Source organism: Macrotis lagotis, chromosome 1 (assembly GCF_037893015.1).
Source record: "Macrotis lagotis isolate mMagLag1 chromosome 1, bilby.v1.9.chrom.fasta, whole genome shotgun sequence".
Taxonomy (NCBI): domain Eukaryota; kingdom Metazoa; phylum Chordata; class Mammalia; order Peramelemorphia; family Peramelidae; genus Macrotis; species Macrotis lagotis.
The window spans coordinates 389,991,502-390,013,882 of record NC_133658.1 but is presented as its reverse complement, the minus strand read 5'-3'; the positions used below and the strand labels follow the sequence as shown (position 1 = coordinate 390,013,882).

At 34.7% G+C, this 22,381-nt stretch overlaps 1 protein-coding gene across 2 annotated transcripts in view; it reads right to left on the bottom strand.

Annotated features, from left to right (window-relative positions):
- Positions 1-22,381, bottom strand: part of RNF145 (ring finger protein 145) — a 109,981-nt gene that overhangs the window by 26,096 nt on the left and 61,504 nt on the right. For both annotated transcript variants that reach the window (XM_074212511.1, XM_074212510.1), the window contains exons 7-8: positions 5,294-5,434; positions 4,300-4,482 (exon numbers count right to left, since the gene is read on the bottom strand). In XM_074212511.1, the coding sequence (XP_074068612.1) occupies positions 4,300-4,482; positions 5,294-5,434 (324 nt within the window). The remainder of the gene's footprint in view (positions 1-4,299; positions 4,483-5,293; positions 5,435-22,381) is intronic.

Here is a 22,381-nt window from a genome sequence, read left to right as displayed (position 1 = left end):
TTGCCAAATTCTGTCATTTCTACTATTAAAAAACCCTTTTCTTCTCAAACACTGAGATCATCCTGGTTCAGACCCTCATTACTTCATTTCTGAGCTACTACAACAGCCCACTGGTTAGTCTCTATGCCTCAATTCTTCCCTCATTCCAATCCAACCAAATTTCTACTAGGTTATCAAAGTAATCTTTCCTAAGCACAAGTCAAACCATGTCACCTTATATTCAGGCAACTCTACTGCCTGTCCCCTTTGGGATCCAATGTACAATTATGACTTTTAAAGGTCTATTCCGTCTGTACACCTCACCCTCCCCTTTTGCTCTATGATTCGTAACATGACTACTTGGTTTCCCTCACACAATACTTCATCTCTCATCATCATGTTTTCATAATCTGTACCTCACAACTGTACTTCTCTCCCTCCTCTTTGTCTTAGAGAATTCCAGACCTCTCAAATCCCAGCTAAAATCAGACTTCTGATTCTACCAGAAATGTTTCCCAGTCCTCCTCAATGCTAAAGTGTTCCTTCTCAGAGCATCACAAATCTATCCTGTCTCTATGAAGTTGTTTCCATGTGTCTCCCTCATTGGATTGTGAATTCCTTAATAGGAGTGACATTAGGAATTTTCACCTTCCTTTGTGTCCCCAGAACTTAACACAAAGCCTGACACACGTCAAGGGCTTAATAAATGTTTGTTGATGTGACTCCCCTGAGCCCAGCTAACATTAGCTGGTAGAATTGGGAAGTCAGTCAAGTTTTATGATTTCTTCCAGTTCTTTAGAGTAGCAAGTGAGTAAGACCAAAAGAGGGGGACAGTGGAAGTAATGCAGAATTGGAATTTGACAAGGCGTGACTGGTAGGAAGGCAAAGGAACAACAGATTTAAAAGAAGAAAGAGTAGAGCTAAACTTGTTCACAAAGGGTTCATGAGTGGAAAGAGAGAAAAGTACAGCCTGAGCAGGAGTAATGGCTTAGATGCTGGGAGATAGAGGGATTATAGATCACAGGAAGCATAAAGGGTTAGGATGAGGAGGGAAAGATGGAAGGAAAAATTAGAGTTTTGGAAACTGGAAATAGAACATTTATTGGTTATAGCAAAATTAAAACAAAGCAAGCTCTGTGTGTGGCTGGGATAAAATGGAAGAGGAGGTAATGAGAATTGAGTAGAATTAAGAACTAGGAGGTTAGGGTATTAATCACACATCCTCATAACTAAACTTTCTTGTCCATAATGCCATACTCTTTTCCCCCAGCAAGAAGCAATGGATACACATCTGACAACACATACAACATTCTGCCCTCATAATCTCTGTTAAGAACTTCATTATTTGTTCATTCATGGGAGAATTATCAGTATTTCAATGGTATTTTTCAAAGCACTTATCATCTATTTAATTAGTTATTTACATAATATTCTTATTTAGATATAGAAGCTGAGACAACCAGGAGGTTAAATGACCTAAGAAGTTAGTGATGAAGCTGTGAACAGAAAAGTCAGTTCTCCAAATTAACATCTTCAGGTTTTTTTACCATTAGAATCAAGTAAATATGCATAGAGGTCTTCTGATTTAGACTGTATGAAAAGATGAAAATTTCAATAGTCTGGCATTATGGATAATAAATTTTAGAGCTAAAGGATAATTTATTTTGGGGGCCTTTACATTACAACATTTTATAGATGAATCTTCAAAATAGATGCTAATTTGACACAAACAAAACTACTTTTCTATCTGTCAATCCAGGATTATCTGAGTTTGAATTACTTTGTGGACAAATACAAAAAGTTCCTCAGTTCTAGGAATAGAACATAACAAAACTTTTGCTATGCACTAGAAGAGGATGAGTATGATTTTTCTAAGTTTTTTTTTTTTTAAGGGTTTTGCAAGGCAATGGGGTTAAGTGGTTGGCCCAAGGCCACACAGCTAGGTAACTATTAAGTGTCTGAGGCCAGATTTGAAATCCTGACTCCAGGGCCTGTGCTCTCTCTACTGCGCCACCTAGCTGACCTGATTTTTTAAGTTAAAAATTTTTTTTTGAAAGTAATGGGGTTAAGTGACTTGCCCAAGGTCATTTATATTAAGTGTCTGAGGCTGGATTTGAAATCAGTACCTCATGACTCCAGGGCTAGTACTCTATTCACCGAGCTGTCCCAGTGAGTGCAAATTTTTCAAAAAAATTAATACCATAATTTTTATATGTGGAGCTTAGCATCCAAAAAGTTTTAATTTTAGGAAAAACCCAAATTTTATTTCATTTTAAGAGAGACAAGAAATTATGATGTCACAAATCTATTCAATCATAAGTTGCTATTAACTTTAAGTTGAAGTTTACTTACATAATATACAAACTAAAGAAATAAATATAAAATGTAACACATTCTACTAGGAGGTGGTCTCATAGTCTAGAAGACTTGAGTTCAAGTGCAGTTTAGACAGGTATAGACTAGTGACTCTAGACTAGTCACAAGCTCCATACAACTCTCTTAGATTGTAAATTACAAAGAAGGTGCTGATGGATAAGAGTTTTTACTTCCTACCCCAAGGAAATAAAAAGTCTAGATCAAAAAGAATAGCATGCCTTTCCAGGAAATCCTAGAGGACTAAAATGTCAAAGTACCCCAAAACAACAACAATCAAAAGAACCTTATCTGGTTGAGATAAGGCTAAGGAATAAGCAACAATTCATCTACAAAGATTAGAGCTAAGTATTTTGTTAATTGTTTACCTCTCTTGACATTTGCTTCCTTCTAACCTCAAAAGGTACAAAGAAACAACTATTAAGATTAAGTTCTATTAAAGGATTCAATATAATCAAACATTATTTTTAAAAAAAATAGCAATTTCATATCAGTATTTATTTACTTTGGCCTTATCTTAAAAGTTGAACACTAAAAATTGGAAAGTGTTCCAACTTTTTCTCCTTGGTCCAAATCTAATACATATGTGCTACACAAAGTTGTAGCAAACTGAAGAAATTAACTATAGATCTAAAAAAGTTTTAAACAACTGTAAGAGAATCTACAAGTGGAAGTTTACTCCAAGATTATATTTTATTGACAACAAACCAGGTTCAGGATCCTCTTTAAGGTAAATATTTTTAAAAATCAGTTAAATTTGAAGAAAAAATGCATTATTTAAATATTTCTTTGGAATATTATGTAATAGGAATATTATGTAACAGAAAGTAGGAACTGTCCTGATTTTGGCTCTAACCACACAAGAAACTGACATTTGTCAGAGCTCTCAGAGTCACCAAGGGGCTATTTCCCTTTATATCTTACTTCCTCAACACCAGACCTCAAAATCAATCTCAAAAGGCTATGATTGGGGTGGCTAGCTGGTGCAGTGGATAGAGCACTGGTCCTGGAGTCAGGAGTACCTGAGTTCAAATCTGGCCTCAATCACTTTCTAATTACCTAGCTGTGTGGCCTTGGGCAAGCCACTTAACCCCATTACCTTGCAAAAAATAAAAATAAAAAAGTTATGATTATGAAAAACAAGCTATCTGAAATTGACTTGAGGACTGAGAGCATTGCTAAGTAATTATTTGAGGATTGTAAAATAACCTCATCAATATTTTAACTTCTAAATAATACCTTCCGCAGTTCCTTCCTTTTATAATGCAGTAATAGACTCCTATAATTCTATGACCAAAGACTAAATAATCCACTCAAAATTATGTATCTAAATTAAGGTTATATAAAGACTTCATTTTAAGCTATCCTTCCCTGAATTATTCTGTAGCAATCTTATATTACTCTATGAAAGCACTATCATGCTGAATTAAACAATTTAATATAGGTTTTCTTGTTCTTTTTATACTAGAAAAATCTCTGACAAAGGGAGAAAGGGTCTATCCCTTCATTTAATTTCATATGGCCTTCAATGAAAGTGCCTAAGATTACAAGCAAACCACAGCTTAAATAATCTTTAACTGACAACTACTTAAATGGCCAAAAATCTTGTTACCCTCAATCTGGCTTTCCTAGTATTTGCCTCTTTTGTCTCTATCTCCTCTCTTATTTCACTAATTCTCATCCCATTCCCTAAATTTGTTTCTTTCTTATTTGGTGAAAATAGAAAGCTGCTTTATTTCCTGTTCTTAATTTTAATGGATAAGTACAATGTTTTATATTTCTGGAGGAAAATGAGCAACAAAAACAGCCATAAAAAAAGATAAAGAGAAATACAAAATATTACTGTTTACTTTCTATTTTTCAACCTTTAATTGTCACCCCCCACATAATCAGACTAAATTTAGAATAAATAATATAATAAAAAATAGTTTCGAGATTATTTCTTACTTGTCTCTTGATGCTCCCAGTGCCAAAACAATGGGATCTGCAATTTCTAACATGGACTGAAGGATAGAAGCCACCACAATGAAAAGTATAATACTAAGCAGGAATGCACGATGAACAACTTGTAGTTCTATCAGACCGGTCTGCACTGCCAGAATTAAGAGTGTAACTCCCTCTGTCATCCCCCTATATTGTTCATTTGGAAAGAATAAAAATAAAAATACATAGAATTTTAATTTATTTCCATTAAGTAGAAAAATACTAAACATGTTTAGATAACAGATGTTAGTGAATATAGACATATCACTAAGTTCCAACTGGCCAGAGTTAAAATTAAACTATAAATAGTATATTAGTTTGCTATTTTCTTCCCAAAAGGACAGAAATACTATGGCTAGTGCTCCAGTTTACTTCATTAATACAATAAAATAAAATAAAATTTACTAGTTTAAAAAATCAGTTCAGTGCTCTGTCTGGTCTTCATTTTGTTCTATGTGCCTATATTTTGTACATTTAAAAACAAATATAACACACAGAGTCAAAATTAAGTGAGAACACCTGCAGTATCTCTTTGTGAGGATGGAGAGAATAAAATACTGATATCTCCTCTATATAGACAGATTTAAATATGTATCTATCTTCCCAAGCAAGTTTCCTCACCTAGCACTGTCAATGTTAAAAAAAGCCCTGACTTACACAGTATCCAAAAACATCAAAGCAATTAGTTAAGATTTAAGACATTTAAATTCTAATCCTGTTATGGTAATAAATATTTTTGTTTCAGGAAAATTTTGTGATTTCTTAATACTTTTTGCTAAATATAAATACATTTTTAAAAATGAATCTTTTCCTTTTAAATTCCATTAAAAAGTTTCTAATAAATAAAATAATATTTATTTAAGTTTAATAATCATTTCTAGAAGTTTAAATGTTTAAGCTATAAGATATTTATTTCTAAGTACATGCTTTGATTTTCTCTTTAGAGTACTAAACTCACCGATTCATAGCAGGATCATTCATGAAGGCCCGATAGCCCTGCAAGTAAAACTTGCAGAGTGTTAAAACACCCAGGGCAACAAAAGAGACTGTGAATACCAAACCCAAAAGTGAGTATGGAGTGCTACAGCATTCAGCAATACTGTGAGGAAGAAGAAAATAAAAAGTGTAAGAAACATAAATACTTAAGTAATAATAAAGTATTGAGTCTAAAATGACCCCTAAATAAACTACTCAGTCTCCTTTGTTTTAAAATTTTGCACACCAAAGCATTGTGTAACATGAATTTTCTACTTTGCTATTTTTAAAAATCTATTCAAGATATTAGCATATGTCCACTATATGCAAAAGCTCTGTACAAAAGATTAACTTTACTGATATAAAGAAAGATCTAATTTAAATTTGCATAGATGTTACAATTAACATAAAAATTTCCTTAGGTTGAAAATTTCTTTACATGGATTAATATGGATTAGACTAGAAAATATTCAATTTCCTGTTAGGGCTAAAAATATATCTATATTGCATAGGATCATAATTTATATTATAATATATCTTATTTAATATACCTTATTCTGTTGATCTTTCATAAGAAACACTTAGCCCAGGGGAGATTCAATTATTACTTTAGGTATGGTTCTAATTGATAAATAATTTGGAGTTTTATCAAAATTTTTAAGAGTAAATTTCTAGAAGTGAATTCAAACTTGAATCAACAATGAAAATGTAAAACATTTCTGTTTTTCTAAAGAAAAGCCTTTTAAAACTTTCAGAAGATCAACACTACTTCACTTTCTGTTTATGGATGCAGGATGCTGCTAAGTATGATGTGTTGTTTCCAGATGAATTATGATTGACTGAAATAGTTTGAGAATCAAACTAATTAAATCTATTTATAAAATTTCCAGTAAGGAAAAAAAAATTGTGATGAAGTATACTGAAAGTCTTGCTGAATATAAACAAAAAATATACATTGTAGCTTTAAGGAATTAAAAAAGAAACTGGAGGAATTAATAAAATTTCTTTGTTCCCTCCCTTTAACAAGAAACATTTTCTCCTATATACAGTTCTTTCTGAAAACAGAAACATGCTTTTTTTTTAAAAAAAATCATAGAACACTGTTAAAACTTAATAGTTTTAACTTTATGTTTTGACATGTGAAAAGTAAAAAACAAAAAACTTGGGCATTAATAGAAAACAGTCTGAGATATGAAATAGTGACTTACTGAACATGAAAGGAAAACTTCCCTAGGAAGGATGGATGTTGAGTCAGAAAACCCGAGTTTGAAAACCAGCTCTGAGGCTTACCAAATCTAATAAATCTGTAAAATGGGACTAACATTTGTATCTAATCCATATGGCTAAAAGAAAAACACTTTATAAAAATTAGCTATTATGGGGACAGTTAAATGGTACAATGGATGGAGCACCAGCCCTGGATTCAGGAGAACCTGAGTTCAAATGCAACCTCAGACACTTAATAATTACCTAGCTGTGTGACCTTGGGCAAATCACTTAACCCTATTGCCTTGCAAAAACCAAAAATTAAAAAAAAAAAAGCTATTACAAAGTTTTTTTTAAAAAAAAAAACTTTTGAGTAAATTTAAGTTTCTTGAGGGTAGAGGCTATACTATATTTTTTTTTTCCATATCCTTAGTACCTAGCACAGTACTCAGAATATAGGAGATACTTAATAAGTAGTATGTTGTTAATCAAGGGAACAAGTCTTAACATAAGGAAGGCGGAAGAATCTACAGTTACTTTCTGGCTGTGTGACCCTGAGCAAGCCAATTAATATTTCTATGCTTCAGATTCCTCTATGATTTAAATTTTTAAAATTTGGAATAATAACCACATCTACTTTCTGGTTAGCATCAAATGAGCTCAATAGTAAAGTGCTTTGCAAAACTTAAAAGCTATTTAAATGCCAGCTATATTTCCTTGATGAAATGAATTGAAATACCAAATTCTCTGACACCTCAGTCATTCACAAAGATGGTCATACCCTCAACCCTGTTATCTATCATTCATAAATGTACCACCTCTACCTTCAAGAATTCTGGGACGGCTAGGTGGTGCAGTGGATAAAGCACCGGCCCTCGATTCAGGAGTACCTGGGTTCAAATCTGGTCTCAGACACTTGATAATTACCTAGCTGTTTGGCCTTGGGCAAGCCACTTAACCCCCATTTGCCTTGCCAAAAAAACTAAAAAAAAAAAAATTCTAACAACCCCGTATTCATCCATAATTAGTCTTTCACCTCCCTGTGCCTTCCCTAACATAATCAGTCTTTAGACTCACTGTAATCTCTAATCTCTTGATCCCTCAATTCTCTACAAACACTCAGTATTCTCCTCTTCTCCCTATATAGACTAGTGAACAAATTCAACTCACATTGTGCTCCTCTCTTGAATCACTAGCCCCATTATAAAATCTTCAATTACACCAACCAAGTCCCACCTTGGATCACTTTTGCCATTCATCACCTTTAAGCCTATACCTGTGCTGCTAAACAAAAGTGGAGAAAAATTACACAATTGTTCCAAATGGATCCACTACAATTTTGTTACATAACCTCAACTGGCCTTTACTGCTGCTGGCCAATACTATACCACTCTTTAGAAAGTTTCTTTTAAATCTTTTCATCTTGGGCAGCTAGGTGGAAGAGTGGATAGTGCACCAGCCCTGGAGTCAGGAGTACCTGAGTTCAAATCCGACCTCAGACATTCAATAACTACCTAGCTGTATGGCTTTGGGCAAGCCACCTAACCCCATTGCCTTGCCAAAAAAAGCAAACGTATAAATCTTTTCATCCCTCCCAGGACATCCCATGACTCTTCCTTATCCCCACTGTCTTAGCCAAGAATCTTGCTTCAAGGGATGGCTAGGTGGTGCAGTGGATAGAGCAACGGCCCTGGAGTCAGGAGTACCTGAGTTCAAATCCAGCCTCAGACACTTAATAAGTACCTAGCTGTGTGGCCTTGGGCAAGCCACTTGATTCCATTGCCTTGAAAAAAACTAAAAAAAAAGAATCTTGCTTCATATTTTACAGAAAAAAACTGGAGTCATTTGGCATGAACTCCCTCTTTTTCCCCTCTTCTTTATATCTCATCATCAGATGCTTATCTCCCCTCTCTCATAGTTCATCTGTTTTTCCATAAAAGGGGTTTATGCCTTACTAAGGTAATTAATCTCCTTTATTTGTCCAAGTGATTCCATGCCATCCCATCTCCTCCAATGTCCATTCTTTCACTTAATCTCTAATATATCTAATATATCCCCATCTTTCACATATTTTCAATCTTTCCCTTTCTATTGGTCCATTTCCCACTACCTAAAAACATACCCATGTCACCTCTATGTTGGAAAAACCTCACCTGATCCTATCTGAATTGCGGCTATCATCCTATTTCTCTTTTGTTCTTGGTACCTAAACTCCTCAAATAGACTGTCTACAATTATTGCCTACACTTTCTCTCTTCTTAATCCCTTCTAATCTGGCTTTCCAACATATCATTCCAACAAAACTGCTCTCTTTAAGGTCACTAATAACTTAAATGCCAACTTCAATGGTCTTTTCTCAATCCTCATTTTCCTTAACATCTCTACAGTCTTTGACAGTGCTACTTGCTCGACTCTCTTCCTTGATACTATCTTCTCTCTGGGTTTTCAGAACACCATTCTTTCCTGATTTTCCTCCTGAATGTCTGATGGCTCCTCTGTACCATCCCAGATCACACCCCTTAAACATTGGTGTCCCTCTGGATTATGTCCTGGGTTCTCTTTACTTCTCCTTCTATACTTCTTCACTTGGTGATCTCATCAACTCCCATGGATTCAATTGCCATCTCCATGATGATGATGATTCCCAGATCTACCTTTCCTTCTCCAAACTCTCTACTGATCACCAATCACATAGCTCCCAACATACCAAACTAGATGTCCAGTAGACCTTTTTTTTGGTTTTTGTATGGCAATGGGGTTAAGTGATTTGGCCAAGGTCACACAGTTAAATAATAATTAAGTGTCTGAGGCCACATTTAAACTCAGGTCCTCCTGACTCCAGAGCCAGTACTCTATCCACTGCCCCACCTAGCTGCCCCTGTCCAATAGACATCTTAAACTCAATATGTTTAGAAAATAACTCATCTTTTTCCCTATAAACTTGTTTTTCCCTCCAACACACTTCTCCACCTTCCCTGTAACAAAATCATTTTAATCAGACTAAAAACCTCTAAGTCCTCCTCAATTTCTTACTAATTCTCACTCAATCAACCCCTCCTGTATCCAAGGCCTGCTGTTTGTACCTTTGCAGCATCTTTTGAATATATTCCCTTCTCTCTTGACATTCTCACTATTCTAGTGCAGGCCTTCATCATCTCATGCCTTGATCATTACAATAGCCTGTTGGTTGATCTGCCTACCTCAAGTCTCTTCCCACTCTAATTCATCCTCCATTTAGTTACTAAAGTGATTTTACCTAAAATCAGATCTAATCATGTCACTATGACCACTCTCATTCAGTGAATTCCTGAAGCTTCCTATTACCTTCAAGAGCAAATACAAAATACTCTGGCATTCAAAACCCTTGATAACTTAGCCCCCCTCTACCCTTCCAGTCTTCTTTTACCTTACTTCCAATATGTATTCTTTAATCCAGTGACAATGACCCACTGGCTGTTCCACAAAAAATACAATTCATTTCTCTCCTCTGAGAATTTTCTCTGGTTGCTCCCCCTGTGAGCCACACTCTCCCTCTTCTGTTCCAACTACTGACTTCCCTGGCTTTCTTTAAGTCCCAACTAAAATTCCACCCTCTAAAGGAAGTCTTATGTAATTACTCTTTTTATTCTGTTCCTTAATTTTTATTTATTTTTATATATTGTAAAACATTTTCGCTTTATTGATTATTTAGATAAAATTTTAAATTCTGAACTGCCTCCCTCCCTCCCCATCTCACATTAGAGAAGGCTACCATTTGACAAAGATTAGTAAATATATAAAAAAAAAACCATACCGTGCACTTCTATTTATCAGTTCTTTCTCTAGCACTGTAAAACATTTATTTTCCATCATAGATACTTTAGAGAGGATTTGAATAGTATAACACTCAAAATAACTTGGCTGTTTACAATTATTCTTTGAATAATATTGCTGTACCTGTATACTATGTTCTCTTGGCTCTGCCTCACTTCATTTTTCCTTGTTTTTTGCAAGTTTCCCTTGTTTTTCTAAAATCAACCAGTTCATCATTTCTTACAGTACAGTAGTATTCCACCCAACAAGCCTTAAATTTCAGAGCTCTCCTTTGTTTAATTATTCCTATTTGTCCTGAATGTAGTTTATTTTGTATATATTTGTTTGCTTCCATGTTGTCTTCCCCTTTAGGTTGTTAGGATCTTGATGGCAAAGTCTGTCTTTTGTCTCTTTTAGTATCTCCAAGCCCTTAGCACACAGTGCCTGGAACAAAGTAGTGTGCAAAGTTTATTGAATTAAATATGCACTCTAGAAAAGGCTTCTTTTTGCTAAATAACTAAATTATAAACCAAACTCCAAATTATGTGAGGAAAAAAATTACACTGTCTTCGGAGATAGGAAATGATTCACTACCAAATTAGCTATGTATAGTCTGACCTCAGACTTGGTATATCAATAATCAAAATAGGAAATCGGAAGAAAAATGAGAAGACATAATAAATAATAATAAATAAAACAACTCCAGCCTAGTTTTTCATACAAACTACTGACAACCAAAAAAATGAATAGAAGATTAAGAGAATTAACATGGACTATTCTTTTACTTGCAGAAATTGATCTCAAGTGAGAGAACTATTCTAATGAAATTTCCAAGTAAGACTAGAAATAGCCTCAAATACAAAACATTTGATATCCCGGCCAAGTAAAGACATTAACAGCCAAAGACAACAATGATTGAGAATATAATCTTATCAGCAAAGCATTACTTAAGAGGGTAGTTACATGTACACCAAAATATTTATAGTAGCAATACCTAGTAACAAAGAACTGAAAATAAATATCCCAAAATAATAAAATGGTTAAATAAATTTTGGTAAATTTATTTAATGGCATGCTAAAAACTGCCACCTCTACAAAATCTTTATGAGATAAATCTATACACATATTGAGGACATTCTTGATAGGAATATGAGAAGGAAATGGACAAGTCATCACATATGATATTCAATTGTAAACCATAATTTAAGATAACCCAAATGACTAAAAGATGAAGAGAACAAAAATATAATTACTTTATTCTTATTATTCTTATTAACAATAGCAGAATCAACAGAAAGTTGATCTCACAGTCTCTGACACTGTGAACTTGAATAAGTCATTACCTTCTCAGAGCTCAAGAATACATCTTCAGGGGTGGAGTCAAGACAGCAGAGTAAAGACAAGAAGGAGCTGAAGGATGGGATAGGAAAGGGGGAGAAGAGGTGGGAGGAAGTATAGGTGTCAGAAGAGAAGGAAGACTATGTGAGAGGGTAGTCCCTCCCTTCTGAGGATAGGATGAAAGAAGAGAGAATAGAATAAATTAGGGAGAGTGGATAGGATGAAGGAAAATAAAGCTAACAATAGCAATTGTGGGAAAAAATATTGAAGCAATTTCTCTGATAGATTTAGGATAAAGAATGCTATCCATCCCAAACAGAGCTGATGGTGTCCGAATACAGACTGAAGTAAACTCCCCCCCCCACTTTATTTTTCTTGATATTTCTCTTTCTTTGAGGCAGGGGGAATTATATTTACTTTTACAGTATGACTATTGTAATAATGTGTTTCATGGCCACATATTTTTAACCTTCACCAAGTGACTTGCTTTCTCAATGGGTGGAGTGGGTGGCAGGAAAGGAGAGAATTTAGAACTCAAGGTTTTGGAAGTAAATGCTAAAACTTGCTTTTACAAGTAGCATCTTAATATGAATACATTTCAGCATATTTTAAAACTAAAAGACTAAGTCTATAAAAGTTATAGAAAAGATATTGTTCTATGCTAGTAGAGGGAGCTTCTTTGCCTGGGAGTTCTTCATGCCAATGAAATTACAGGTCCAGTTCCTATCATCACATAAAAGAGGGATCAGACTTGTTCTGCTTGGTTCCAAAGAATAGAATTTAGAGCAATGGATGAGTTAGAAAAGTGACAGATTTAGGCTCAAAGCAACGAAAAACATACCTAATAATTGGGGCAGAACAAAATTGGGAGAGGCTATCTTCCAACATGGAGGTTCCACATCAGTCTCTATTGTTGGACACATAGATCATCATATAAAGTTTAGATAAGTATCTGCATATTAATAATTCTAATAAAGGGAATTCTTGCCCAGTTTTGGTGTCTACAAATGACAAACTTCTCTGGTTCTACTCAACTCAGAGATTCTGTGATTTAAGCCACTAAAAATTCTTGTTTCCTAATTAGATCATTAGCCTGACAATTAGACCACACATTTAAATATGATTGGTGAAACAGAAATACAAGCTGCCCAAGATAAACTTTTTTTAAAAAATGCATCATGGTGTTACTATTAAAGGTTAGCGGATATTATTTTTTTCAATACTTAAAATAATTCAGGAGGACTTCAGTTCAAATCCAACCTCAGACAGTTGATATTTACTAACTATATAACACTGGGCAAGTCACTTAACCCAATTGCCCCACAAAAAAAGATCAAAACTGTTGGGGGTTTTTCCCAAAAAACAACATTTTAAAGGATCATTTAAATCCTATTCAATCAAAATTGATATATTATACTATGGTAGCCATAAACATTTCAACTTTTTCCCTTAATTCTAGAACTGGTAGATTTCTTCCAACATATCAGAGTAATTTTTTAAAATAAATTTTTACTTATTTCATTTGCATTTATATCATCTAAATATACCACTACATTACTTCCCCACCCTTCCCAGAGTGTTATTTCTTAAAGGAAAGAAAAGGAAAAAAAAATTCATATTGAAAAAATGTGGCATTATATAGAGTTCTACATTCTTTGTCTCCCATCTCTGCAAAGAAAGGAGAAATGGAAAGTTAGTGTCTTCTCATATCTCTTTTTTAGAGTCAAGTATCATTCTATAAGTCTTCTACCCTATTTTACATTTTACTATTTCAATGAATCAAAGACGATTTAAGAATTTATGATAATCAATCAGGAAGCATTTAAAAAGTAACTATTACTTCTGGCCAAGATGGTGGAGAGAAGATAGGCACTGAGTTAAGGTCTCCTGGTTTCCCCTCAAAAATAACATGAAAGAAACCTCTTACAGAAATTGGATCGGCAAAACCCAGAAAGAGAAGCTAGAAGAACACCTACCAAAAAGATCTGTCTCAAGGGACTGTGGGTGAACTGGGAGCTGAGTGTGGAGAGCCAGTGGAGGCAGGGTGAAGCCAAAGGTCCGGCCTTAGCCTTGGAGGCTTTGGTGAATGGAAGGTCCAGGGACCAACTTTAGCTGTGGAATCTTTGGCTGGGGGAGTGGAGGTCTGGTGAGTCTCAGCCTGGCTTGAGGGTGAGTTAGAGTACAGACTTGCAGAGCTCAGCTGGACATCAACCCTCTGCACTCAGGGCCCTGAGCTCCATACTTTTAGTGGAACCCTCTTCCCAGAACAAACAGTAACAGCCACCATACCCCCCAGCCCTCAGGCTCAGGTGTGGGCAGCAAAACTTTTAACTACCTCCCCCACCCCAGGGCCCAGCCCACATTGTTTAAGGATAATTCAAACCCTGTAGCCACCCCTCACTCCCTTTAGGCCCAGAGAAAGCAATCAGCAACCCCTACTAGCCAGCCCACTTGGAGAGACTAAGCCAAGTGAACAAAGACTCTAGGGTTTTCAAAAGCAAACCTCTGAGAGCCAGCCCCTCCTCCAACATAAGATCCCAGTAAAATGAAGAAAGGCCAGTGAAAGGGGGGGCCACTGAGAAATAATTAGAAGGAAACATATTAATCCACAGTAATCTAGAACTTCTGAGAAGAATATGAATTGGTCTCCAGTCCAGAAAGACTTCCTTGAAGAAATCAGGAAGGAGTTTAAAAATCAATTGAAAAAATTGGGAAAAGAAACTCAAGAGAAAATCAGCATCTTGCAACATGAAAATAAATCCTTGGAAAACACAATTGTAAAAATACAAAATAAGAATAATTCAGATCCTCAATTGGGCAAATGCAAAAAGAAAATAATTCTTTCAAAACTTCAATTGGGCAAATGGAAAACTCCTGCAAAAATAAAATTGACCAACTGGAAAAGGAGTTGCAAAAGGTAAATGAAGAAAATTCTTCTCTTAAAAAAAGAATGGAATCTGTGGAAATTAATGACTTCATAAGACAAGATAAAGAAAAACAGAAGAAAATGTAAAATACCTCATCAGCAAAACCAATGACCTCGAGAACAGATCGAGGAGAAGACAACCTAAGAATTATTGGTCTTCCTGAAAACATTGAAGAGAAAAAAAAAACCTGTACTTCATATTACAAGAATTAGTGATGGAAAACTGCCCTGATATCATGGAACCAGAGTACAAAATAGTTATTGAAAGAATACATCAATCTCTAGGGATGACTAGGTGGAACAGTGGATAGAACACTGGCCCTGGAGTCAGAAGTACCCAAGTTCAAATCTGGCCTTAGACACTTAATAATTACCTAGCTGTGTAGCCTTGGGCAAGCCACTTAACCCCATTGCCTTGCAAAAAAAAAAAAACACTAAAAAAAAGAAAAGAATACATTAATCTCCTTTGGAAAGGGATCCTAAAATGAAAATACCAAGGAATATTGTGGCCAAATTTCAGAACTATCAAATATAAGAGAAAGAGCTGCAAGTAGATGGAAAGAAACAATTTAAATACCAAGGAGCCACAGTAAAGATTATGCAGGACCTGGCTGCAACAACATTAAGGGATCAAAAAGCCTGAAATGAGATATTCCAAAGAGCAAGGGAACTTGGAATGTAGTCAAGAATCCACTATCCAGCAAAACTGAACCTTCTTTTCCAGGGGAAAGATGGTCATTTAATGAAATAGGAGACTTCCAACAATTCCTGATGAAAAGATCAGAGCTAAATATAAAATTTAGATATCAAACAGGAGGTGCAAGAGACACATGAAAAGGATAAAAAAAAGGAGGGGGTAAAAGAAAAATAAATAAAAAAGAACTGCTATCCAATAAGATGAAACTGGCTATATCCCAGCATGGGAAAAAGATTCTCATAACTATTGAGAATTGTAACTCTATCAGAGAGAATATGCTTAGCCAGAAGGGATGGACACTCATGTCTTATCCACAAGACTACTATCCAATGGGTAGCACTGGATATATCCCTATTTGGGAGAATGAACCTAATAACTCTTGAGAATTATAACTCTATTAGAGATACTATACTTAGCCAAAAGTGATGGATACTCATGATTTTCTGAGACTCACAAAGAATGATTTAAACACTACCTCCTTAAAAAGAGAGACAGGAAGGAGACAGAAGGATGGAGGAGATTGAATGGGGGTAAATTTCATTTTATAAAGAGGTACAAAGGACTTATAGTAATAGAGGGGAAGAAGGGAGGAGATGAGAAACACCTGAATCTTCCTATCATCAAACTTGGCTTAAAGATAACTTATACACACACTCAGTTAACTTAAGAAACATTTTACCTTTCAAGTCTTAAAAGGTGAAAAGGGGAAGGGGGACAGAGACGGGGGGGAGAACAGAAGGGAAGGAAAAAGAGAAAAAGGGACAGGGGAGAGAATATAGGACACACACTGAAGATGGTGGTATTCAGAAACAAAATACTGGGGAATATGGATAAAGTGAAAAAAAGGGAAATACAAACAGGGAAAAATAGAATGGAGGTCCATAATGAGTTAGTAATTATAACTTTGAATGTGAATGGGATGAACTCTCCCTTAAAATGTAAGCAAATAACAAAGTGGATTAAAAACTAGAATCCTACAATATGCTGCTTACAAGAAACTCATTTAAATCAGAGATACATATAGAGTAAAGGTAAAAGATTGGGGCAAAAGTAAAAAAAAAAGCAGGGATAGCAATCCTTATCTCAGACAAAGCAGCTTCAAAAATAGATAGCATTAAAAGAGATAAAGAAGGAAACTATATCCTCCTATAAGGTATCATAGACAATAAACTGATTTCAATGCACCCAAGGGGATAGCATCCAAATTCTTAGAGGAAAAGCTGAAAGAACTGCAGGAAGGCATAGAGAGCAAAACCCTACTAGTGAGAGACCTCAACCTTCCACTCTTAAATTTAGACAAATCTAATCATAAAATAAAAAAGAAGGAAGTTAAGGAGATAAATAAATTGTTAGAAAACCTAGATGTGATAGACTTATGGAGGAAACTAAATAGGGACAGAAAAGTATATACTTTTTTTCGGCAATACATGGCACTTACTCAAAAATTTACCATGTACTAGGGAATAAAAACCTAATGATCAACTACAGAAAGGCAGAAACATCTTTAGCAAATACATTTTTCTCAGATAATAATACAATAAAAATCTTACTCAATACCAGACCAGGGAGATACAGACCCAAAACTAACTGGAAACTAAATAACCTCATTTTAAAGAATGAGTGGATCAAACAACAAATTGCAGAAAGAAATATTTCATCCTAGATAATGACAATAATTAAACAACATACCAAAACCTATGGGATTCATTCAAAGCAGCTGTCAGGGGATATATTATATCTTTAAACGCTTACATGAATAAATTAGAAAAAGAGGAAATTAATGAATTAAGTATGCAACTAAAAAAATTAGAGAAAGAACAAATTAAAAACCCCCAATTAAATACCAAATTAGAAATTCTAAAAATTAAAGAAGAAATTAATATAATTAAAAGCAAGAAAACTATTGAATTAATAAATAAAACCAAGAGTTGGTTTTATGAAAAAAAAACAAAAAATTGATAAACCTCTAGTCAATTTGATTAGGAAAAACAAAGAAGAAAACCAAATTGCTAGTATATGATATGAAAAAGGTGAAATCACTACCAGTGAGGAGGAAACTAAAGTAATGATTTAGAACTATTTTGCCCAGTAAAGTTGATGATCTAAGTGAAATGGATGAATATTTACAAAAATATGTTTCCCAGGTTAAATGAAGTGGAAATTAAATGCCTAAATAACCCTATCTCAGAAAAAAGAAATTTAACAAGCCATTATTGAACTCCCTAAGAAAAAATCTCCAGGGCCAGATGGATTCACAAGTGAATTCTATCAAACATTTAAGGAACAATTGGTTCCAATTTTATATAAATTTTTTGGAAAAATAGGTGAGGACAGAGCTCTACCTAACTCTTTCTATGACACCAATATGGCACTGATATCTAAACCAGGAAGAGTTAAAACAGAGAAAGAAAATTATAGACCTATCTCCCTGATGAATACAGATACAAAAATCTTAAATAAAATCTTAGCAAAACTATTACAACAAGTTATCATTAGGATAATACATTTTTACCAAGTAGGATTCATCCCAGGAATGCAGGGTTGGTTCAATATTAGGAAAACAGTTAGTATACTTAATTATATCAATAACAAACCTATCAGAAGTAGTATGATTATATCATTAGATGCTGAAAAAGTTTTTGACAAAATACAGCACCCATTCCTACTAAAAACAATGGAGAGCATAGGAATAAATAGATTGCTCCTTAGAATAATAAGCAGTATCTATCTGAAACCATCAACAAGCATTATATTCAATGGGGAGCGGCTGGAGGCATTCCCAATAAGATCAGGGGTGAAACAATGATGCCCAGTATTACCACTACTATTCAATATTGTATTAGAAATATTAGGCTCTGCAATAAGAGAAGAAAAAGAAATTGAAAGAATTAGAATTGAGAAGGAAAAGACAAAACTCTCACTCTTTGTAGATGACATGATAGTATACCTAGAGAATCCCCAAAAATCAACTAAAAAACTATGAGAAATAATTAGTAACATGAGCAAAGTCACAGGAGATAAGATAAACCCTCACAAATCCTCAACTTTTCTTTATATGACTAGCAAGATGAAATAGAAAGAATTAGTTAAGAGAAATCCCATTTAAAGTAAGGGGGGCAGCTAGGTGGTGCAGTGGATAAAGCACCGACCCTGGAGTTAGGAGTACTGGGGTTCAAATTGGTCTCAGACACTTAATAATTACCTAGCTGTGTGGCCTTGGGCAAGCCAGTTAACCCCATTGCCTTTCAAAAAAAATCTATAAATAAATGAAGGAATGAAGGAATGAATGAATGAATGAATGAAGTAATTTAAGACAATATAAAATGTCTGCCAAGGCAGACTCATAATCTTTTTGAGAACAATTACAAAACACTTCTCACACAAATAAAATCAGATTTAAATACTGGGCAAATACCAACTGCTCATGGATAGGCCAAGCTAATATAAATAAAAATGAAAATTCTATCAAATTTAAACTACTTGTTTAGTGCCCTATAAATCAAAATTCCAAATAATTACTTTAATGATTTAGAAAAATTGTAAGTAAATTAATATGAAGAAATAAAAAGTCAAGAATTTCTAGGGATTCAATGAAAAAAAATAGCTTAACTCTATCAGATCTAAAATTATATTATAAAGCATCAGTCATCAAAACTGTCTCATATTGGCTAAGAAACAGAGTGGTGGATTACTGGAATAGACTAGATGCAACAGCGGGATAAGATTACAGTAATCTGCTGTTTGATAAACCCCAAAGAGTCCAGTCAGCTACTAGGATAAAAACTCTCTCTTCAATAAAAACTGTTGGGGAAAATTGGAAGTTAGTACAGAAGAAACTTAGATTAGACCAACTCCTCACAGCCTATACCAAGATAAGTTCAAAATGGATACAGGATTTAGACATTAAAAAAAAACAATATTATAAGCAAACTAGGAGATCAAGGAATAGTTTACCTGTCAGGTTTATGGAAATGAAAGCAGTTTATGACCAAGGAAGAGATGGAGAACATCATTCAAAACAAACTAGACAATTTTGATGACATTAAATTAAAAAGCTTTTGCACAGACAAAATCATTGTAACCAAGATCAAAAGAAATGTAGTATATTGGGAAACAATTTTTAAAACTAGTATTTCATTTTTTTTAAGTTTTTGAAAAGCAATGAGGTAAAGTGACTGGCCCAAGGTCACACAGTTAGATAATTATTAAGTGTCTGAGGCCGGATTTGAACTCAGGTACTCTTGACTCCAGGGCCAGTGCTCTATCCACTGCACCACCTAGCTGCCTTACAACTAGTATTTCTGACAAAGGATTCATTTCTAAAATATACAGAGAACTGAGTCAAATTAAAAAAAAAAAACAAGTCATTCCCCAATTGAGAAATCATCAAAGGATATACAAAGGCAATTTACGGATGAGGAAATCAAAATGATCCACAGTCATATGAAAAATTACTCTAAATCACTAGTTATTAGAGATATGCAAATTAAAGCATCTCTGAGGTACCATACCTCTCAGACTATCCAATATGACCAGAAAGGACAATAATCAATGTTGAAAGGTATGTGGGAAATCTGGGACACTAATACATTGTTGGTGGAGCTGTGAACTCATCCAACCTTTCTGGAGAGCAATTTGGAATTATGCCCAAAGGGCAACAAAAATTTGCATACCCTTTGATCCAGCAATACCACTACTGGGTTTATACCCTGAGGAGTTTATGAAGCAGGGTAAAAACATCACCTGCACAAAAATATTCATAGCAGCCCTGTTGGTGGTGGCAAAGAATTGGAAATTAAGTGAATGTCCTTCATTTGGAGAATGGCTTAACAAAATGTGGTATATGTATGTCATGGAACACTATTGTTCTATTAGAAACTAGGAGGGATGAGAATTCAGGGAAGACTGGAGGGATTTATATGAACTGATGCTGAACGAGATGAGCAGAACCAGAAAAACATTGTACACCCTAACAGCAACATGGGGGTTATGATCAACCTTGATGGACTTGCTCATTCCATTAGTGCAATAATCAGGCACAATTTTGGGGTAACTGCAATGGAGAATACTATCTATATCCAGGGAAAGAAGTGTGAGGTTTGAACAAAGACCAAAGGCTATCACCTTTAGTTTTAAAAGAAGAGTTATCTTACTATGTAATTTTGCTATCTCTTATACTTTATTTTTCTTCCTTAAGGATGTGATTTTTCTCTCATCACATTCAACTTAGATCTATGTATACAATGGAAACAAAGCAAAAATTAGCAGACTGCCTTCTGTTGGGGGTGGGAGAAGCAAGATTAGGGGTAAAATTTTAAAATTCAAAATAATAAAAAAACTATTACATGCCAAGCCCTGAAGATACAGAAACAATGAATTAAACAATCACATTATGCAAGAAGCTAAAATTCTAAGGGGCAGCTAGGTGTTGCAGCATATAAAAGTGCTAGGACTGAAGTCAAGAAGACTCATTTTCCTGAGCTCAAATCTACCCTCAAACACTTACTAACTAGGTGACCCTAGTCAAATCACTTCACCCAGTTTGCCTCAGTTTCCTCATCTGTGAGGAGAAAAAGGAAATGGAAAACCACTCCAGTATCTTTTGCCAAGAAAAGCCCAAATGGGATCACAAAGATCTGAACATGACTGAAATAACTAAATAAAATGATAATGGCCAGGAAGGCAGAAAAATGCAAAAAAAAAAAAAAGAAATGGAAAATGGAGGATCCCATATGAGAGATACAGATAAGTACAGGAGAAGTAATGTACAATGTACAAGTAATATACAATGAAGATGAAAAGATAGGTTAGGGTCAGTTTGCTCTAGTTTATATTTTATCCTTGAAGCAATAAGGGGAACCATTGCAATTTACTCAGTAGAAAAGAAACTTTGACAGCAATATTTAGAATTGGATATACGCAGAAGGGCACAGGGGTGAAAGCAGAAAGTTCAATAGGAAGGTTGTTGAATTAATCTAAGTAAAAGGTAATGAGAACCTAAATTAAGCTGTGGATGGATGGATGGATGATGGATAGATGGATGGATGGATATATGAATAAAAAAGTATTTATTAAGCGCTTTCTATGTGTCAAACACTGTCTTAACTGTTAAGGACACAAAAGTAAACAATGTAACGCCTGCTTCAAGGAGCTCACATTCTAATGGGGGGGGAGAGGTAAGCAAGGGAGAATATTGTTGGGTATGCACCCAATAGTATCATTCTGAAATGGCCAGGAAGAATGGCAGTCATCTGGGGCAAGATAAGGCAAAAATTCATCTATCAGAACCCCAGGATCACAGAGACAGAGTCCTAATTCCACTTGTCTGGTAACAAGGAGCTGTCCAGAATGCAGACCACATATTTTGAAAGTGGCCAAGGAAAAGAGAAAGATGGTTGGATGGGAGAAAGCTAAGTTCAATTCTCACTTCTGACGTACAGGCTAGGTGATCCTGGATATGTCAATAATCTAGGCAATTCTCTAAGACTTTTAGGTTAAAAGGAAGTTGCTGAAAAGCTCTGATGGAGAGAACTTCTATATCTGGAATTACCCTATACCAATAAAATCAAAAGTCTTATTCCTATTTCCCCTGCAACTTAACTATCACTATAATATATATTTCTATATCTTCTCTAGTAGCAATACACAGTAGGTAATCAAGTATTTGATGAACAAAAAGTCATTTACTTTTTGCCCCTTAAGTGGAATTACAACTGATCTTTAAATGTAACAAATAACAATTTGTTCTTTAAGTTGCATCTGCACATACATGGCAATGTGGATCCTCACCTATCTATTAAACTGATATGGGTCAAAGGAAAAAACAATTATCTACCAGATTATAGATATCTTTATGTAGAGAGTTCACAGTCCAGCATACAAGGTATAAAGGTAGGGGTAAGTAAAACCAAGAAAGAAGTAACTGATTGAGAAAAAAACAAGTGATATTTAGGAAAATATTGTTTCCCCAAACCAAACTTTACAAATAATGTTTGACATTTCTTTGGATTAAATATTTAATTAATATGATACATGCATTATTTCACTAACCATGAGATAAGCCAATTTGGTTTTTCCCTATAAAGAAAAATGTTGTTCTTAAATTAGTTCAA